Genomic DNA, 22,097 nt, shown 5'->3' on the forward strand with positions numbered 1-22,097 from the left:
GCTTACTTATAGTGTGTGTAGTTCTAATATATTTTGTGTATAATATTTACTTATCATATATTCTAAATCATTGTAAGAACTACATATAAAAGTTTAAAACCCGTATTAATCAATGTAATTCATATGAATGTGACTTCAAGTAAACGAATGAAATATTCTATATACCAAGCACTATCAAAAAAATCATTCAGCCTTCCAAGGATTTATCTATATACACCTTCATTTCGATAATGTATATGCTTGTATATATGATGTATACTTCGGTTCGTAAAATTTTATGGTTGGGTGTCGCAAGACCTTTAAGTGAAAGCCACACACTTGCAATAATGATATTTTTTATTTCATTTCACTAATTTACATACTTTTGAATTGATTAAATGTACTCATTTTAAATAATAGTCTTTATAAGTAACTTTATACATATTCGACTTATATTGAGAAGACGTGTACTTACCAAATTATTTTGAAAGCACCGGTGAACCCGTTTTATGTACACATCAATGAATAATGCGTTCTCTAAAGTGTGGAAATGCCTAATATGTCTCATGATTAATACTTTCTACCTTGTAATACATCTCTTCTTGTTGGATGTTTATTTCCACTCTAAAAAATACTTGACAGACAATCATAATACACAGAAAATTATACGTCATTAGTCATGCACTAACTTCAAAATATCTATTATTATGGTTCACCACACTATATGTTATGTCACATCGATCATAAGTGACATTCACATCCTTCCTTAAATACATAGATATGTGATCTTATATGTCGTCTCAAAAGTATTTGTTGATGCACGTTAACTTCCGAGAAAATGGATGTAATGTAATCAATTTGTCGTTGTTTGATCCAACAACAATCATTAACTCTGCCTTCATTACTTAAATACCTGTGTTAACAATAATAATTCTTGGACACAAATATAAATACTTTCATACACAAAGATGCAATCTCTTACTTGGATTATTATATCTTTAGCATTAATAAATATATTATATGAATGTCACAATATATTCATTTTTATTGTAATAAATCTGACAAAAAAAATTAAATACTTGCATAAATGACGAGAGTACATTGTGGGCCCTGTTATACCGTAACGAGTACTTAGAAGACACATTTAATAGGTCAATATCATGGGTAATGTACTATCGTTGTTGATAATTACTACTTCACATTATAATTTATATAACTACAATAACTCGCAACGTGCTTCTGTTGTTAATTCACATATCTTTGGATACTATTCTGGAAGAATTGGTTTGGAATGCTACGTACCTTGATATAATAATTGTGTACGTCTAGGAATATACAGAGGATTATCATCTAATTTCCAAATAGTTCAATAGTGGTCTCGTACACAGATCTACGTTCAATATACAATCTTCTAAAAACAAAAGAAAATTCTAGCCACAAAATGAGAAACCAGAAATATCTACGATAAAAGCCTCCTTGCAACTTCGTTGGTCATGTCCTAGACGACCACAACGACTATATTTTTTAGTCTATTTCACCTAATGTTATTCAAATAACCTTTTTTTTCGGGCCTAATTGGACAGATGATGTGGGAGGAATTATCTCTGCCTACAGGTTGTTCCGCGCTACGTCCATACTATGAGTTGGCACCGGATTAATGAGTTCTTGATAAGTTCTTTTTGCAACGTTCAACGATATAATATTTATTACAAAAATCATATATAGACATATGACAACAAATGTTATACGTTGCTCAAAATCCTTCCATAGAGATGCATAACCTGCTTTGATGAAAACAGACGTCCATCGTTTCTTGTTATGCATCGAATATTTCTGCATTATTTATACAAAATATAATTACCTTGTGCGGAAGTTGTCCATTAGGTGCAGGGGACAATGACTCTAGGAAATACGGCGAGGATAGATTTTAGGAGTCTCGAGTGTCTATTTGAGAAAAAAATGTATTCTTTCCAATTATATCAACCATTTACATAAAGAACAACCCTTAACCCCCAGCAAAAATATTTTTAATCTTCATCATTTTCATCATATACCGTTGCATAGCAACAAGATTTTACGAACATCCAATATACTAAGCACATGAAATAAATATCAAAGTTCATAGATGAATGATCGTAGTATATATCAACAAAATCATAGTATTTCCAAACAAATACATCATACAATATCAAACAATATGAGTATAAGATTACTAAAGATAGGTATACTACACTGAAAAAAACTTTCATGGGAAAATTCTAATGCGTAGGGATGGCATACCGTACCGTACTGAAAATACCGGTCGATACCGATACCGTACCGAACTTTTCGGTATGACGGAAATACATACCGGTACCGTACCGAAAGTTTCAATATACCGAATTTCGGTATACCGAAATTTTTGGTACGGTACCGGTATATACCGTTTATACCGAAAATTTCAATTTTGGTACGATACCGGTATATACCTCTATACCGAAAATTTTGATTTCGGTAGATACCGGTATATATCGAAAATATAATTTTAAATTTCAAAATAATTAAAAAATTAATAAATATCATCATTCTCCACCACAAAAATATTATGAAAAAATCAATAAATTTTCAATAGTTTACATATTTTTTGTTATGATTTAAGAAAAAATTAATAATTATTATTTATATTAATAATTAAATTATTTAATTAAAATAATATCGGTAAGGTATCATACCGAAATACCAAACTCTCCGAAAATTCATACCGATACCATACCGAAAACTTCGGTACGATATCCATACCGTACCGAAATTTTCGGTATTTTCGACACGATACGGTACGATAAGTCGGTATTTCAGTATGTTCGATAAATTTCTCCATCCCTACTAATGCGTACTACTAGAAAACCACATTCTGACTATACCTAAAAATAAAAACAAAAAAAAGATATCCAAAAATCAAATAAGAACATCGATTGATCACAAAAATTATTTTAAACAATACAGTTACTTATAACATCAAATATATAATCAATCATACCTGAGTTCTGATCTTCATGTTCAACTGAACGTGGGTGGGATTGATCGCTAGCCCTAATAACACCACCATAATCAACAAATAAAATTATCGCACCGAAAGAATATCACACGCAGAGGAATTAAACATTTGCCTTACCCGTTTCTCTCACGTACAAAATAAACCTAAAGCTTGAGATTTGGATTCAGAATCCATCAAAGATTAGCCATTGATTATAGAATCCTTCGCACGATGAAAATCAACATTGGACATATGAGCCTTCCTTCGTGCAAAAAAAAAAACCTAACGTTGGAAAAATAAAAATTGATAAAATGAATTTTTGATTGAGACAAGGGTAATAATGGAATAAGGTAGAAGTAAGAAGTTAATAGTAAAAGTTTTTAAGAAAGAGGAAGTATTCTTGCATGTAAACTACTAAACTTGAAAATAGAAAAAAATATTTAATTTCAATTGTCCGTTTAAAAATCATACAAAATAATACTATCATATATACTATATATTTGGAGACGAAAGTTGTTCGCCACGTATCGCACTTTGGTTTTTTATTTTTTTTCAATTTTTGGTGGTGGGACCCACATGTAATTATTATGTATTTTCTCCGTCCCATATAATATGGGTATAGTAACGTAGATACAATAATTTATGTAAAATATAATTAGTAAGTAATTAAGAAGTGTATTAGTAAAAATAATTATTGTATAATAAAAATAATTATATATTAAGATTAAGTAACTAAATAATTTAATTAAAATTTAAAAAATTCTAAAATTTAAAAGTTAAAATATGATTAAAGTGTATAATTATATTTTTTAAAAAGAAAATGACAAATTATGTAGGACAGACAAAATAGAAATAAGAAAAAATTATATGGAATGGATGATGTAATAATCATATATACAATCCTTTGTCTGTTTAAATTATCTATTTTCGTTTCTTAAATTTTTCATGTGATTTTTTTTTTTAATTTTTTTTAATTTTGAAATGGTGAAAATGTAATATATAATTAAATTTTATTTGATTTTCTTAATTAATTAAACCTTTCTAAATAATATTTAATTTTTTTACATTTGTTTTAATTATTTACTTATTTTTTATGTGGACTTATTTTTATTTTAAGTATATTATGTGCATTGTTTTTTTTAAAAAAAAAAAATTATATGTGAATCTCAAATTTAATTTAATGATAATTTTTTATTTTAATTAATTTATTATATTTTATTTTAATATTGTCGGAGTTCCAAGATAAAGATAAAGTGGTGGAGTTCATTTTTTTGAAAAAAAAAAAAAAACCATTTTTATAGAAATATTGATTATATCACTAATATTTTTAGAAATATTGATTATATCACTAATAATATAATATACTCTTTTTATCCAGCAAAATACACAGGTTTGTTTGAACACTATAAGACTAAAAAATAGTGATGTTTTAATATTAAAATAAGATATGCAAAAAATAAAGTGATGATATTATGATAAATTTATTAAAATAATTTATAGAAATGATGGAATAAGTAAAAAAATAGTGACAATTTGATTATTATTTGTTAAAGTAAGAATGAAAAAATTATAGTAGGATAAAATTGTTTACTATAAATAAATTGTATATAAATTTAAAGGATAAAAAAAATGATGAAATAATTTTGACGGACATATAGCGTGTTCTGTTATATTATTATTTGTTTAATATTCTTTTGTATGACAAAATTTCACTTAAAATAATTATTGAATTTGATATAAATAAAATAAAATCGGTATTTTTAAATGTAAAGAATGTAATATATTATATATAAAAAATATGTATATATTTTGATATTTTTTTAGAAAATTTATATTATATTTTAATATCTCATCCGTACTGAATATATCGTTACGGTTATTATTCATAGGGAAACTAGAAGAAGTATAATTAATAAATAATTAAAGATATATTGGTACAATTAATTATAATATAATGCAATAATTATAAGTTAAGATTAAGATAAAAATTAGTCTAATTAAAATTAAAAATTTTAAAATGGTGTGTAATTATTATTTAAAAAATAAAAATGACAGGAGATATGAAACATACATACATAAAAAATATGACATTAATGTGGGATGAAGAAAATAGTAATTTTGTTTACTTTGTATGAATATATTATTTTGTCACCGCATTTTTCAGTTTTATTGAAATTGTATCATATTTTAATAGGATATATCAATGTAAATAAAAATAAATATTGTGATATGTGATAGAATTTACATTTCATAAAAAAAAAATTGATAATTTGTATTTGAATATTGGAACAATTGTAAATTTATTATTTTTCAAACCAATAAGATGAATATGTTATTCTATATGAATAATAAAATAGGCGGTTGAAAATAAATAAACAAATAGTATAATTTTCACACTTTGTCACTTATTTCTATAATATAACTGGGAATTTAGAAAAATAAAAATAAAAAACATTATTATCAAAATAATTTTTTTATGTAAATATAAACTTAAAAAAAAAATAAATTTAGATAGATTATATACAATTACATACATTATAAAATACAAAGATAAAAAGATAATATATGGCATCGTTAATTTTTGTAAGAGGATAAAACATATGTTGGGAATCGTATTGAAAAAAAAAAGATGGTGGATGAACAAACTTCAAAATCTTTCTTATACACATTTATTTATTAATCTATTAAAATACTAAAATGGTACATGTGATTGGGATGGTGGGTATGATATTTAGATTATTATTATTATTTTAAAAAAAATATCAAATCAAAATTCTATTTAAATCAAACCATAAAGAAATATTTGATTTTAAATCAGAATCAAACAAACACAATTATACTCTTATAATACAAAATATAATAAACTTTAAATTGATTGTTTTTTGGATCAATTGCAAATTCTATAATTATTATTATTTTTTTTTTAAAAAAAAGTTAATTTCTTTTTACCTTTTTATTTATAATTAATAGAAAAAACCTTAATTTAATAACAACTATAAATGTATAAAATTTTTATCTTATTTATGTGTTATTTTTTTTGAATATATAAAATTAGAAAGATAAATATATTGATAAGATGATCAATCAAATTTTCAATAACAATATTTAAATTAGCTGATATAAATATATATATTATTCAGTATAGGATAAATAAGTAGATTATGCATTAGTTTTACTCCATTAGTCTGGATTTTTTATATCATATTGTTTTGATATAAAGACTAAAACTATTTTAATGAAAAATTTGATTTTTAAAAATAAATTAAGGATATTACAATAGATAAGTAGAGAAATAGTACAAAGTTGATCATTATTTGTTGAAATAAGAATAATAAAATTATGGAGGAATAAATTTTTTATTATAAATAAATTATGTATAAGTTTAATGGATAAAAAATATGACAAAATTATCACAAGTGGATGAAGTATTTTATAATTTAATTATATTAAAATGACAGTAACAAATTAATGAAATTTGACTTTGTCTTTATTCAAAAATCATCAATTTTTAACGATATAATAATTAGACACCCCTAATATTATATATAAACATCATTTTCCCAATATCTAAAATCTATCAATTTCTAATATTTAAAATACTAAACTTGATCGTGAAATATTTTAAAATATTAAATTATTATATATTTAATAATAAAAATTAATTTTAACAATTTAATAAAATTTATAACTACCGCAGTTCCCCTCTAGTATATAAAGAAAATAGAAAATTCATCTGTTCAAACCAGGATATCAAGAAAATAGAAAATTCATCTGTTCAAACCAGGACGTCTCAGGTCACCTGTTTCGCCTAATATGACTTGCCAGCAGGTATTAGGTTTGGCCGGATATTTACGGTGTACTCTCGAGTAGCGGCGGGCGAATTTTCACATAAATAAATAAATAAATAATAGAATGTATAATGGGAGATTATGTTGCAAAAATGGCTATGGGTTTGAAGATGTTTTAACACTGTATGTATGTATGTATGTATGTTTGTTTGTGTTTGTATCGTGTATGGATATTGGCCCGCTCATTCCTATCCACAGACGCGCAGGCGAGTCGACCTTTCCCTCCGACTTCTCCAAGTCTCCTCCAATCTTCCTCTCCCTTCCGTTCTCTCTCGTGTAACCAAATACACCACACCTGCATCCTTCACTTTCCGATTATTCCATTTCCTTCGCCAAATCTGGTAGCAATCCGCTCTCCACCTTCTTCGCCGCCCATTAATTCCAACTTGCTCGCACCACTTTTGCCTTACCCATTCTTTTTTCCTCCCACGATTTCTTCCTTTACCCTCTACTACTTTCTTCGCGCTTCGCTTGCGTCGCGGTCCCCCAATTTCAGTCCCACTCCGATTTCAGCCCCTCCACTTTTCGCCGGATCGTTCCGTCACCGCTCTACTCCGATAAGGTAATGGCAAAAAATTCTTCAACTTTTTTTGTTATTTCCCGGTGAGCGAAATTTCGAATGTGACGAATTGTTCAGTCAATATTGGTAGTCAAGTTCGTAATGGGAATGAAAAAGCCAATGTATTGAGATTTTGATTGCATAAAGGGGCCACATTTGTGAGTTATTAACTGATTTTAATTAAACGTTAGAGGTTGGCATGTATTGAATATAAGTGTAATCAAATTTTCCCTAATAGCAGCATTGTTTGAAATAGCCCTGGAGGAAGTAAGAGAAAGATATCATTGAATGGGTTTATTCCTTGGCAAGCTAAAACGAGTTTCTATACTAACTCTTGTGACCTAATTATGTGTTGGAATTGTGTTGTGCATGACACTGCATCAATTTTCTAGGAATCTTGAGATATTGTGTTGTGACGATTATGTGAATATGGGTATCAGGGTTTGTTAGATATGTTCTGGAAGTGTTACGAAGCTTTGGGTTGGTTTGGAAAAAGAGAAAAGTGTTTGATAACATATATAGGTGTTGGATTTTATGCATTATTAGATAGATAATAATATTTTAAATGAACATTTGGTTTTGAATGTGATGTTTTTTAGAGTGAATTTTTTGTGAGTAGTGCAAAAACATAAAAAAGTCGGAAAGCATAAGTAAATAGAGTGTTTGTGTTTGGATTTGGTTTTGGATGTTTTGGATTTGAAATTTTGAGAGGAATAGATGTCATGTTGTTGAAAATACAAACATCTCCAAATCAATTTTGGAATGGAAACTCAATTCAAAAGTCATAAAAAGTTTTTTTTTCCTGGAAAATCCGTGAAGTTTGTCCTACCTATAATATTTGAGATGGTCACTTCAGAAATTTAAGGATATTGCAATGGAAGTTTTGTGCCTTGGGTGTTATCTATTAAATTTGCATGCATTTTTACTTCTTAAGTTTAAATTTATAAATTGCTGAATAAGTGCCTTCAGCTAACTTCTCCATGTCCCTGTTCTTCTGCAGTCTTCTGCAGCAAATTGCAAAAAACATTCTAATCTAACTGATTTTTGAGCCCTCATGATGTCTTTCCCTCTTGTCTCCCTATCATCAGCCCCTAATATAGTGCCCGACGGAAGAAATTTTTTCCCTTTTATCCCCTGTGCTGGACTTGCTTTAGTTCCCTCCCCTCTTTGTAATCCATCTTTCTCTTGCTGTTCCTCCCCACGCTCCAATTTTAATCCCATTACCCTTCAACGCCATCATCTCTCGTGTTTCCGTTCAATTTCCAACATTTCTTTTACATCTAGCATCTCCAACATTTATGGTTCCATCCATAGTACCCGTTGCAATTCCTCGGCTGGTAATGATGAGTTAGGAGAATTTGATTCCGATGAAGATGAAGTCCACCTCGAGGTTGGCAATGACAACAAGGAATCCTCCCCCACCATGCAGGACAGATGGCATGTTTTGGGCCTTGGTCAAGCTATGGTAATTTTCTATCTTTTTCAATAACCTTTCTCAGTTATATTTATTTGTTCTTTCCTGTGATCCATGCTAGTTTTTCTTGCAAGATGCATTGCTTCAAATCCTTTTAGTCAATTTTAAAGATTTTTTATTTGTGTGTGAGTGTGTGTGTGCACGGACCCTCACAGCTGTATGCATCTCTCACTGCAAAGTAAATAGTTTAACCTAGAAAATTATATTCTTATTTCAAAGCTTTGACGTTCAAATTTGAAGTAATGTTGATGAATAGCCCAACCTGGATAGATTGTACGTGAAACCTTTGCACGCATAGGAAATTAGAATCTCAAAAGGGTTCAGCATTCAATTTGGTGTTAGTGGAGCCTCAGTGGTGTCACATATGACTGGTTGGTTGGTTGGTGATCTTTAATCATTCGTAATGAGATCAATCCTAGGTCATAACTGATTTGGTTTTGAGAAAAGCTAGTCCTATTTGCATAGAGAAGGAAGATGGACTAAATTGCATAAATTTAACACTATTCTTGGGCTAATGGCTGAAAATGTAACAACACTATTGCAAACTGGTTGCTTTATTAGTTTTCTGTGTGCCTATTTCTACTTTTCCATCCACATACTGCCCACCACATATACTGTTGTACAATCCAAAATGTATTCCTTCATCACGTTGCACCATGCTTAGTGTTGTCTATTTTCATAAGACTCCAATATCTCATCAGGTGAGATATTGTTGGGTCCAAGGAAACTGCTCTATCCATTTGCATTGATACACGATCTTATCTATATTTGTAAGCATGAATTAAATGAATCTATATTCATCATCTTAGGTGGACTTTTCTGGCATGGTTAGTGAAGAATTTCTTCATAGACTTGGAGTAGAGAAGGGTACAAGGACTGTAGTGAATCATGAAGAAAGGGGTCGAGTTTTACAGGCCATGGATGGCTGCAACTACAAAGCTGCTGCTGGGGGTTCTCTTTCCAACACCTTGGTGGCCTTGGCAAGACTTGGTGGCCAATGCACTGGAGGACCTTCACTGAATGTTGCCATGGCGGGCAGCGTTGGAAGTGATCCATTAGGCGGATTCTATCGGTATGCTTTCATTTCTAGTTTCTGCCTCTTAAACTTTCAACACACTTCTCTGATACTTTTGTAAGTAAACTGTAGAATGATAGATCATTTTATATTATTTTATTTTATTTTATTTGAGCACGGGCTAATCATTCCCAACTGTATCTTGTCTTTAACATGAATCATTTCATTGCTTATAAGTAATTCGACTTTCGCAATATTTCTGAGTTTTTTCATTCTCATGCTTTCTAATGGAGGAAATAAGTCAATCTTTTGCTATCCTACCATATACATTGCCATCTTTAAACATTTAACCACTCATGTATCCTATTAGCCTTTTCAATTATATGAACCATTTATTCAATTAACAGAGGATTATTATTGAGTTTGGCTCACGCATACTTCTCATGTTTTATATTTCTTGCATTAGTTTTAATTGTTCTGATGAATTGATTGTGCTTTCTGGTCTTTTGCACAGGTCAAAACTACATAGAGCTAATGTAAATTTCCTTTCATCACCAGTGAAGGATGGAACAACAGGAACAGTTATTGTCCTAACAACACCTGATGCTCAACGTACAATGCTTGCATACCAGGTCAGTAGTATATTCGCTGTCAAAAGATCTTGGTGATTCTTTTACTGACTAAATGTGTTTTGAGAGTGTGCTTCTGTAGACAAGAATAAACTCTATGGATTATGTGGTAAATTTTCTCAGGATGCTTCTCTATCAGAATTTATTTAAGTTATCAATAAATGTATTTTGTTTTTTAATAATCTTTTTCCATTATACGAATTTATGTACTTCCTCCGTCCACAAAAAATAGAACATTTTGGTCCGGTACGGAGATTAAGAAAAATGAATATTTTATTGAAAAAAGTGATAAAAGTATAAAGTAGTTGGAGGTATTTTTGAAAATTTTGTTATAAATTAGAGAAATGAGAAGAGAGAATGTAATAAAAGTAATGTCAACTATTGAATGGAGGATAATAGTTAAATGTTGATTTGTTGACTGTGTCAAAATTAGTAATTGGGTAAATTCAGCGGACTTACTAAAAATTAGAGTAAATTTGGTAGACGGAGGGAGTATTTCTTTTCTAGCAGGTCTTCAGAAATTATAAGAAAATTTTATAATTATTACTCATAAATAAGTAGGCAAATGGTGTTTGTGAGCCTATCATATGCTTATGTTAAGTTGTTTCAAATAAATTATTTGGGTTGAGATAGTTGAATTCTTGTCATATGTAATTTATTTTTTGTAAAAGACATAAAGATGAAATGAGTTTGACGTCTTTATTTTCCCTGCGTAACTGCAAATGACTCATTTTTATTCAAAATAGAAACAGCTCCATGATTTTTGTGTAAACATAGCATTGTTTGTTTGAGGTCAAAATTCGAATTTGGTGTGGGAAAATTGCACAAGATAGTTGTGGCAGATTATGAAGGGAAGGCGATGCACTGGAGAGTGTTGGATATTAAGTGGGGATGCATACAATAACTTTGGTCATGGTGGAAATAGTAAACATTGGTTGGAGAGGGGTGTAATGGTTATGGGGATGACATGAAAAGTCATTAAGGATCAGAGGATGGGAGCAGAGTGGATAAGATGGTGATACACTTACATAGTGTATGATATATTTTACATTTAAGTGGAAGTGGCATTTTTGTTCAGACAAATTTTTCTCAGAAGTCTCACAACCTCTTGTTGCACCTGCTGCGGTATATTTGTATAATCTATGAGGAAGACTCCATTTATTTGACAGATTTAAATTAGTTAATTGAAATTCTGGATTATCATAATTATTCATATGTATGTAATCATTGCCTAGCATTTGTTTTAATCTCAAATGGAAGAATTTTCAATGCTTCACATAATTAAACACAGGTTCTTTTGAGATAGCATAATAAATTGATTAAAGATTTTCCTTTGATAATACCAGGGAACATCTTCAAGGGTAAATTATGATTCCTGCTTGGCAACTTTGATATCGAGAACAAGCATATTGATTGTTGAAGGATACCTATTTGAATTTCCTGACACAATTAAAACAATTAAACTGGCATGTGAGGAGGCCCATCAGCATGGTGCTCTAGTCGCCATCACAGCTTCAGATGTAACCTGCATTGAGAGACATTATGATGATTTCTGGTAAGTAAATTGCTGAACACTTCTATTTTAGGACTGTGTATTAAATTAAATTACTTCAAAGTGTCTTGGCAACAGAAAATTTTATGGCAGGAGTTAGCATTGGACTCCATAATTCTGTTGGATACATATTTCTTGTTTGTGAACCAAAAATAAAATATTGGTTTTATCATTCACTGGTTGATTCTAGCATGCAAATCAATTTTTCTCTACCCTGGATGGTTGGATTGATATCACCTGTTGTTTCGGTTGGGATTTTGGAATTGCCCTATGCTTAGTTTCTTGGGAAGGTTAAAGAAGCAAATCTTGTAGAAGATATGAATGTCTATTTGCGCTTCATATCCTTTGTTGAAACCGGAGGATGTTTGAGATTATTGACATCACATGATTCCTCCTTTACGTTTTAAGATATTGTAATTTTCAGGGACATCATGGCAAATGAGGCTGACATCATCTTTGCAAACAGTGATGAGGCCAGAACTTTCTGTCATTTTTCCTCACAAGAAAGCCCTGCTTCTGCCACAAGGTACCTGAGCCACTTTGTTCCATTTGTCTCAGTCACAGATGGCCCTAGGGGATCGTATATAGGTGTAAAAGGAGAAGCTATTTATATCCCTCCATGGCCTTGTGTTCCGGTAGACACTTGTGGAGCTGGGGATGCCTATGCGTCTGGCATACTTTATAGTTTGTTACATGGTGTATCTGATTTAAATGGGATGGGTTCAATAGCTTCTAAGGTTGCATCCGTTGTGGTTGGACAACAAGGGACTCGATTGAGGGTGCAGGATGCTGTAAAATTAGCTGATGCGTTTGCATTGCATCATGATATATCCCCTAGATGGGCAGATGTGGGTTCTGATCATATTTCCAGTTAGTAAAGTAATTTGTGTGAGAAAGAGGGTGAGAAATAGAGATCAGTTAACCTACATCTATCTAGTCATGTAGACCCCCTGAATATTCTTTATTAGAATCAAATATACATATATTATTGAATTTGTACATGTTATGTTCTAAGCTACTGAAAAATGGTGATGATAATTTGTTTAGCTTCTATTGAATCAAGAAACAAAATAGGTTTGGTTGGCCTTGTTTTGACATTCTCTAGATAATTCATTTCAAGGCAATTTGATGTCCCAATCAAGCTGATGGGACCGATTAATAGAAAATAATCTACTTTTGTTGTATATTTCACCTATTTATGGAGTTAGGTGCACATTCTAGTGCCTTGGTACTGAAGTACTGAACTGGTGACATTAAGATCCCACGTGAAAGAGTTTTAGTTCTTTTCAAGGTATTACATTAAAGAGAGTTCAACTTGGCTTGGTATTGATTTATCAATTCGACCTCTTGGAATTAGAATAGGCTGAGAGTGGATTTTCTGTCAAATGGATGATTTTGCACGTATTTGAGAGTATAAACTTCAATAAGATTAACATACTAGGGAATCAGCAATCTCTTTTGATGAAATGACCTTGTCTCCGAGCAAATAAGTTGCATTTCATAATTAAATAGGGAAATTCATCTAATGTTTAATGCGATTTTCCATTGACAAGAAATTAGCCATAACGTAACATAATTTTCCAACACATATCTGCATTTTATGTTTGTATACTGTAGATATCTGCATTTTATGTTTGTTCTTCCTTTGAAGCTATATCTTATGAGTTCAACATTGTTAACTAGCATAGACATCTCATATAAGGTATAGAATTCTATGCTAAAATATAGATGTATATAAACTAAAGGAAATCTTTAAGAGAAAAAGGAAAAGGTGAAAAAAAAGACGCACGTTTTATTATCGCACGTCTTGTTGGATAATTTAAATATAATCTAATATATGGGACAATAAATTCTACTGCCAATATCCTGAAGGGAGCGACAGTTCTCTTCTTTGAAGGATTTATCTCTGCACAGTTCACTGCGGAAACCTGCTATTGATCTCATTCAATCAATTATAGTGTCTGATGCAGCAGCATTTAGCTCTATAATCTTGAGAGATCACATGCATCCTGGTGATAAACCAATAAAGCCCATTCATTACCAGGATATAGAAGAGGAAGAGAGAAGAGATTCTGTCTCTTCCATGCCAAAGAAAATAACCTTAATTGTTGGAAGGAGTTCAGTCTGCAGTATAAATATAAAGAGTTCAGTGTGCAGCTATGGTATGGTTGGAGGTGTTGGTCGAAATAGATTCATTGGTTTTTCCACTGTCCTCCAAACATGTTTTTAGGGCAATGTCTCGATTGTCAGTTGATGAGCTGAAAATAGCATGGATATCTCTCTCAGTTAAAAACTGGTTTACAACCCATGCTTCAGAGATGTCACATCTTTTTGGGTGGAAGGTACCTCATGGTGGTTCTGATGATGGTCGGGGTGGAACAGAATTGAGAAACTCTATTCAAGAGGTTAGTTCCTACATTATACTTTTGGCTTCTGCTTTGTTATTAACTACGTCTGATCATAAATTTTCGTTCCATATAATAAATCTTTAAGAGTTGATCCACTGAATGAGTATTGCAGGTCACAGCTGATTGACTTGTTAGAATGGGACAAGGAGAGCTGCTTAGGAAGCAGTGGACCTGGGAGCCAGTAATAAGCAGTCATTTGATTCTCTTGCTTCAGGACCTGAACGCAGTTGTTTGAGGTTTTCATGAATACTATTGTCCATTATATATTTATAGATAGAATCCATTCAAACTTGGCCCCCAAATTTATCTGATGGCTGTAGAGTACATGGTAAGTTGGCAGGCTTATATTAGACCAAGTTTCTAATTTGCATGGTCTTACTGTTGGCCTGCAATTTCTATGCTGCATTCAGTCATCATTGTTGGGCATCCTTTTGGGATTGTGGCGTGCTTTGAAATTGGTAAAAGATTTAGTATTAAAGTGTCCTTTTGTTTGAGTGTAAAAACTCATGCTTCTGGAAAATGATAAAGTCCACACGAATAATGTCTTGTCATCGATCTACGTTACTATCTTTAATTCCTTTTATGTATCTGTTACAGATTCATGGGTTTGTTTTGTGATGATTTTTATTGTTAACAGTCTTGAACTCTTAATAGAATTGAAGCTAATTTTCGTAGATTTGCATAGCTTGTAGTGCATATCTCATGCTAAAGTTTTTGCTTTACTGTTGAAGCCAGTATGGTGTCATTTCTAAAACTGTGCTCGAACTGCTAGTTATTAGATTTGTTCAACTTCATTTCTGGACTCAGTTCTGTTGAGCTTTCCAACTTCACATCATCTCTCTTGCTTTTTTTTTTTTCGTTCTTTCTTTTATTTTTTGATCGGATTGCATCATCTTTTTTTCATCGTTTGCTAAGTGTTCAGAGAAGGAAATTCATCTGCTCTGTCCATATGCCAAAATCAACAAGATGTTTCTAACATTTCATCAATACTTTGCTACCGTGAACTTGGAAGTTGTGGGAGAAGTTTTGCTGCTTGCTGTGCTGTCACAACTATCATCTCAGGTCATTGCAAAGCTTTTTGGTTTTGATATTCAATGTCATTGTGCTCTGTGTTCTTTAGATGCATTCAACAACATTGAACACAGCGTTATTGTCCTTGCAAAATTTTCTGCAACTTTGCCAGCATTTATGTGTTGTGTTGATGAATATAGATTGGAATATTTGATGCTGTTTTTTTTACTTCCATTCAGGTCAAATATGTTACACATTTCTGTGAATTTTTTATGGCGGAGAGTTATTTTTGTGCTAAATTTCGGCTTCACTGTGTAATCAGGATTTAGCTTAGGGAAGCTTCTATGAAGTTTAAGAAAATTTCTATATTTTTTTTAGAGGAAAGATCAAAGGAATAATATAAGATGTTGTAAGAACATAATTTAATTTAATTTACAGAAATTGGACGAAATTGCTACTCTTTGCATCTTATAATGTGTGTAAAATCATTTTTTTAATTATACTCCGTCAGTCCCGTATCTATGTATCCATTTACTTTTTGCACGGAGTTTTAGGTAAATTAGTATTATATTGGAATGTAGTAGAAGTAAAGATAAAAAAGACTAAATTGCCCTTATTAGTATTGTATGATATTTGTGTAATATATTGTAAATTGAAATTATATTTGTAATGTTAGGTAGATAGTACAGTTACTAAAAAAAGAAAAAAAGGAAATGGATACTTTTTTATGGGACGGACGAAAATGGAAAAATGAATAGATTGTTAAGGGATGAAGAATATTTAATTTTCATCATTCACATGCATCTGTGTATTCTTGAAGTCGTCTCCCTGTTGATTTTGAAGAGCTTCCCTAAAATTCTTAGATATTGGTGGAAATATTGAGGGGAGTCGTCACTTGAAGGAAACACTGGTGGGCATATTGAGGGGAATCATCTACTATATAGATGCATACCCGCACCATACATACATTTAGGGCTAGCAAACGAATTAGGTCGATTTCAGGTTGAGATCAATTATAACCGGGTTAGAAAATCTTTGACTTGAACCTGATCTATTTAATTAAACGGGTTGATATTTGCAACCTTAACTTGATCTTTTATTAATCGGGTCAATCTGAATATGAACTGTATAACGTGTTTAAGTCTGAAATTTTTAAATTTTAATTTAAAATTACAATTTCTACTAACAAAATTTTCAAATGCATAATATATATACATATTAAAGTAAAAACTATTTATTCATATGGAATTAAGAAACACTATGTAATAGTATACAACAAAACCATTTGTTTAATCTTAATTTTGTAGAATTTTAGCTTAAGTTTTATTTTATTTTATTTTTAGAGTAAATTGCGTATATCATACCCGTGTTTTAATAAATTTGCAAGAAATCCCCTTTATTGAAAAAATCATATCAAAATCCCCTATATTACAAAGATATTGCAGACGTCTCATAATTACTAACGGTGTTAATTTAGTTGTTGAAGTGACCGTTATGCCCTTTGACTTTAAACTCATTAATATCTCTTTTATGAAAATTCATAAACAATTCTTTTATTAATTAAATGAAATTAACTTTCACTGATTGCCCAGTTTACATCCATTAGCAACAGATTCCATTAACGAGGGTTTTATTCTTCATTCTCTTCTCCCATTGAATGTAGCGAAAGGAGTAGGGCTTTCGTTTTTCTATTCTCTTCTCCCGCTAAATCTTATTTTCGACTATTGTTCCATTAGACTTTGGTGCTCGATCTTAGTTTTTGTTGTCGGCAGAGTTAGGTTTTGAAGGTAAGAAGATGCTTTGGCAAACTTTTATAATTTTGTTGGGTTTTTTCCTGATATTATTGTTCTTATTACTAGTAATTATAAAAAAAACTTTACCTTATGTCATCTTTGGATAAATATTGAAAGTTCTTTTCGGGTTTGAAGATTTTGTATGCGATTTGTTTAATTTTTTTTTGCGACATCCGTTTGGGAGGGGACCGTGTTTTATAATTTTTTTTAATTTTGATAGGGTGTGGTAAATATACTATTTTTTGTTGGCGTATATTATAATTTTGTTGTATCTTGCAGAGACCACAAGGAAGATTCCCTCACTGTGTTCCTATGGGTTGACGGTTACATAATTTGGGACCCATTCACAAAGTACATGGAATGAAGAAAAGTCAAGTTTGAAGGTCTCAATAAGGATAAATTAAATTATTTTACTTTAGTAGATTTATATGTGATGGCCGGTGGGGTGGGGACCAATGTAGAATTTTGTTACGGTTTTTCGGGTAGAAATTTGGTGGGTAAGACAATGTATATCAGGACAAATGCAGATGTTATAAATCTCCTATGCTTGTATAAGAATGAGTCTGTCATTCAAGCATTTGTCACTGAATTGGGGGGCCCTATAAAGAGCTTGGATAATGAAGAGAAAGACTTAGTCGTGCTAGTGAAGTTTTGCATTTATCCTGGAAAGACACAATTGTAAAATGTGAGAGGCGAATAGTAGAACCAATAGATGATGAAGGGCGAAGTGCAGAGTTAGAAGACCTACTTGATTCTAATGCAGGGAGACATGATGATCCTAATCCTGATTTGGTTCGAGATGTTGTATGGGAGAATTGGGATACGATTAGAGATTTTGGAAATTATGGTGATAAAAGTAATGATGCTTCAAGTTTCAAAGCTTCTAATGTGCATTGGGTTGAGTATGGAAATCACAGCACACATGAGACAATATTGATGAAGGGATATCTAAGGGAGATGCAGGGGAGGCTGATGATGCTACAGAATCGGGGGTCAGAAGTTTCGATGAGAAGCTAGGTGGCAGAGGTGGTAGTGATAGGGATGAAAGGTTGGAATTGTGTGGTGATGACGGTGCTGTAGATGGATTTGGAGGATTGACCACAATTAATGAGAGCGATTCCGAGGATCCATCATGGATGTATGGTGATTTTGATGGTCCGTCAGACGATGATATTTTTGTTGAGAAGCCAAAGAATGACCGAGATTGAATGAAGAAATTGTTGAAGAAGTTGAGGGTTTTAAAAAATGAAAGAAAAAAAGAAAAAGAGAAATTTGTTGTCGATGATGCCAGTGTAGGAGAGAAGGTGAGTGGAAAGAAGAGGGAACAATGTTCTATTTGTTATAGCGATGATGCATCAGAAGGAGAGACTGTTTTGAAGACTCCTTTACTATCTGAAGAAGAAGAAATTGGACAAAGATATAAGGAATGTGATGAAAGCCTGAATATGGCTGCCATCAATTTGGAAGTTGGCATGAAATTTTCATCAAGACAAAAATTCAAAGAAGCATTAAAGGATTGGGCAGTTCGCAAAGGTGGGGACTTGAAGTACCCAAAGATGGAAAAACACGTTGTAAGTGCTACTTGCAAAAATGGTTGTGAATGGTATATTCGAGCATCAGCAATCATGAAGGGTGATATATTTCAAATTAAAACACTCAAAAGAGGACACAAATGCGCTCATATGACAACAAATTTACAAGCAGATTTTTGGTATGCATTTTAGTCTTCATAACTTATCCTATATAATTATGTGTTAGTAAATGGTACCATAATGATGTTATGGCTGCTATAATCCTATTTTGTGAGTTATATTATTTCTGTTATTTTTTGTGTTATTAATTCATGAATATATATGTGTGTGCGCTTGGGTGTTCATCAGCTAATAAATAATGCTAGTATACGTTGCAGCCTACAATTAAATTACATGTGGATTAAATTAGCTTAATGTAGTGAAGTTGTAAATTATTGAAGGGGCTTTAGATGGTATTATAATGATTTTATGACTTTTGTATCACTATTCCGTGAGTAATATTATTTATGTACACTTATTTTGTTTATTTAATGGTTTTTGTGTTATTATATAATATTTTTTTTGGAGTACCAGTATTTTTACAATAGGTACTTGGGCAAAAGAATTATGAATTACGTGAAAGACAATCCTTCAGAGTCTCTGGAATCTTCATGGAGGAAGATCCGACGAGATGTTGAAGTGGATGTAAGCATCCATAAAGTTTATTGAGCAAAGCAGCATGCTATAGATCTGTTGAAAAGGGATATTAAAGAGCAGTACAATAGACGATATACAAACACAACCCTGGTAGTTCTTGTGTATTGAAAGTAGATCGAGAGCTAACTTCTCCAGTACTGCAGAGAATGTATGTTTGTTTAAAACCTCTTTCAGATGGTTTTAAAGTGGCGTGTAGGCCAATTATTGGAATAGATGGTTGTTTCTTAAAAGGGTTGTATAAGGGGCAGCTTCTAACTGCAACTGCAATGGACGGGAATAACAATATCTATCCGATAGCAATGGCGTTTGTTGAGGTCGAAAAGTTTGACAGTTGGGATTGGTTCTTGAATTTGTTATTTAGAGACATTGGAGAAGCTCGAGAGCGGTAAATGGTCATTCTTGTCTGACAGACAAAAAGGTCTGATTGAGGCGTTAGGAAAACATGCGTCAGATGTTGAGCATCGTTTTTGTCTACGTCATATGTACAATAACTTCAAGATGAAGTTTAAAGGATTGGAGTTGAAGAGGTTATTTTGGAAGGCAGCCTCAACATACAATATCAAAGAGCACAAGAGAACCATGAAAGAAATATTGAAGTGTAATCCAAAAGTGAATGAGAATAAAAATGCATTTGAGTGGTTGTCCGACATTCCGGAACATCAATGGGCAAGGTCTTATTTCCCGACGAGAACTAAGTGTGATGTTTTGGTATACAACATTAGTGAGTCCTTTAATCACTGTATCATGGCTGCCCGCGATCTCCCAATCATTGAAATGTTTGAATGGATTAGAAGCAAGAGCATGACCCGCATCCAAATTAAGAGAGAAGGAATGGAGAAATATGATGGCTCAATCTGTCCAAACATTGTGAAGAAGATTGAGGTGCAAAGAAAGGAAAGTAGGAACTGTTTCCCGAGTTGGGTAGGTGAGGACAAGTTCGAGATCAAACATTGGCAATCAAATCATGTTGTTCATCTTAAGTCGAAGAGTTGCACTTGTGGTATGTTTCAGTTAGTGGGATACCTTTGTTGTCATGCCATTGCTGCCCTGGACATGCATAGACAGGATCTATTGGAGTTTGTGGATGTCTACTTCAGCAAACAGATGTACCTATACTTGTACAACCACATAATCAGTCCAGTACCTGGAATGCATGACTTTGAGAAGGCCTCTCTTGGAATTGCTTATCCTCCAATTATAAAAAAGCGAATTGGCAGCCCAAAAAAAGCGCAACGGCCTGATGCAAATGATATCAAAGATTCATCGAAGGCAACAAGAAAAGGGTTAACTCGTACTTGTGCTATATGCCATGAACAAGGCCATAACAAAATAAGCTGCAAAAAAACTCCACACCCGAATTCCAGATTTGCAAAGGTAATATTTTAATTTACTGCTTGAATTATTAAGTGATGCATGCATGATGAATTATTAAGTGATGCATGCATGAGAAAACACTAATATGTATTCTATAGGGACAAGGTGAATTATCTGTTGATGTTGATGGTCCAGCTCGGCCCGAACAGACCACGACCTGTGATGGACATGCCCGACGAGCTAGTATACTTTCAACTAAAATAATATATTGCTACAAATGATAGTTAGATATTAGTCTTGTAATTTTTCATGAAGTTTCCATACCTACTAATCCAATGTGAAAAAACAATTAGTTTTGTAAAAGAAAGATGACTCACAGTAGCGCACAAGATACAAGAATATTTCACCAATGCATGCTCAGGTTATTGATTTACTACCTTATGAAACTATCTACGTTGGAGAAATACAATATATTGAAAATTTAATATCGTACATTTTTTTTTAACCGATAGAGGAGGATTCTCAAACAGCTATTCCTGGAAAATTTGGGACAGATGTTCAAGCCACAATTTCTACGCAATCAACCGGCCAAGTTAGGACAGAAGCTACCGATTTCGATCAAAGTCAAACAAAAGTAAATATAATTTCCGAACTTTGTAGTTACCTGCCCAAGTAATAGCTCTATATTCTCTGCATGTTAATTATATTTTTGTATTTTATAGGAGCAGCCCTCAAAAGTTCCTCGAAAAAAAAAAAATCCATATCGACGTTCCGAAGCCAAGGAAATGTGATTACCACATTCAGCTCTCAGTCTTTTAACGGTTTTGCCACGTCTAAATGTTAGAACTCAACTAGTTGGATCATCACTTGCATCCAGGTTACGTGCATTAAGGTTCTCTAACAAGCCAAGACAACCTAATACCTCGTATTAAGGAAGTAATGGTCCAAGGCGTGCTACTGGTTCTGAATTGGAGTCGTGATTGTATTAAATAGTGTTAAATGTTTGTTGTTAGTTAGACAATGGCATAGTCTTCTCGTATATGGTTTTTTTTTTGGGTGATTTGGTTGCAAATTGGCACGTAGTTTGTGTCAATTTGAAGTATGTTTTTTGTATTACCTGCCAGGTTATTAGACCCTCAAACATGTGGCATCATGTGCTGTGATTTTGAACATATATTATTAGTTTCGTTTTGAACTCCTTTGCATAAGGACATGACAAAAGATTGTTGTTTTCATTCATTTGCCATAGTTTAAGGTCATGTCTGGGATTGAAT

General features: G+C 32.1%; 2 protein-coding genes across 3 annotated transcripts; both read left to right on the forward strand.

The window, feature by feature from the left end:
* Window positions 1-7,005: 7,005 nt before the first annotated feature.
* LOC127252520 (uncharacterized) lies at window positions 7,006-13,062 on the forward strand. Its single transcript, XM_051276713.1, has 6 exons — window positions 7,006-7,402; window positions 8,400-8,864; window positions 9,683-9,945; window positions 10,403-10,520; window positions 11,864-12,072; window positions 12,494-13,062. Exons 2-6 carry the CDS (start codon window positions 8,454-8,456, stop codon window positions 12,942-12,944), a joined length of 1,452 nt encoding a protein of 483 aa, XP_051132670.1. The 5' UTR covers window positions 7,006-7,402; window positions 8,400-8,453; the 3' UTR covers window positions 12,945-13,062.
* Window positions 13,063-13,200: 138 nt separating this feature from the next.
* Window positions 13,201-21,975, forward strand: LOC127252521 (uncharacterized). Of its 2 annotated transcripts, XM_051276714.1 has the most exons (6): window positions 13,201-14,474; window positions 14,590-15,539; window positions 17,561-20,883; window positions 20,982-21,244; window positions 21,336-21,457; window positions 21,546-21,975. In XM_051276714.1, the coding sequence occupies exons 3-4, from the start codon at window positions 19,990-19,992 to the stop codon at window positions 21,102-21,104; spliced, it is 1,017 nt and encodes a 338-aa protein (XP_051132671.1). In that variant the 5' UTR covers window positions 13,201-14,474; window positions 14,590-15,539; window positions 17,561-19,989; the 3' UTR covers window positions 21,105-21,244; window positions 21,336-21,457; window positions 21,546-21,975. The 2 variants fall into 2 exon arrangements, with proteins under 2 accessions (XP_051132671.1, XP_051132672.1); XM_051276715.1 differs by lacking the exons at window positions 13,201-14,474; window positions 14,590-15,539 and adding an exon at window positions 17,094-17,275.
* Window positions 21,976-22,097: the final 122 nt, after the last annotated feature.

This window comes from Andrographis paniculata, unplaced genomic scaffold (assembly GCF_009805555.1).
Source record: "Andrographis paniculata isolate CXL003 unplaced genomic scaffold, ASM980555v1 Contig46END, whole genome shotgun sequence".
NCBI classification, from domain to species: Eukaryota; Viridiplantae; Streptophyta; class Magnoliopsida; order Lamiales; family Acanthaceae; genus Andrographis; species Andrographis paniculata.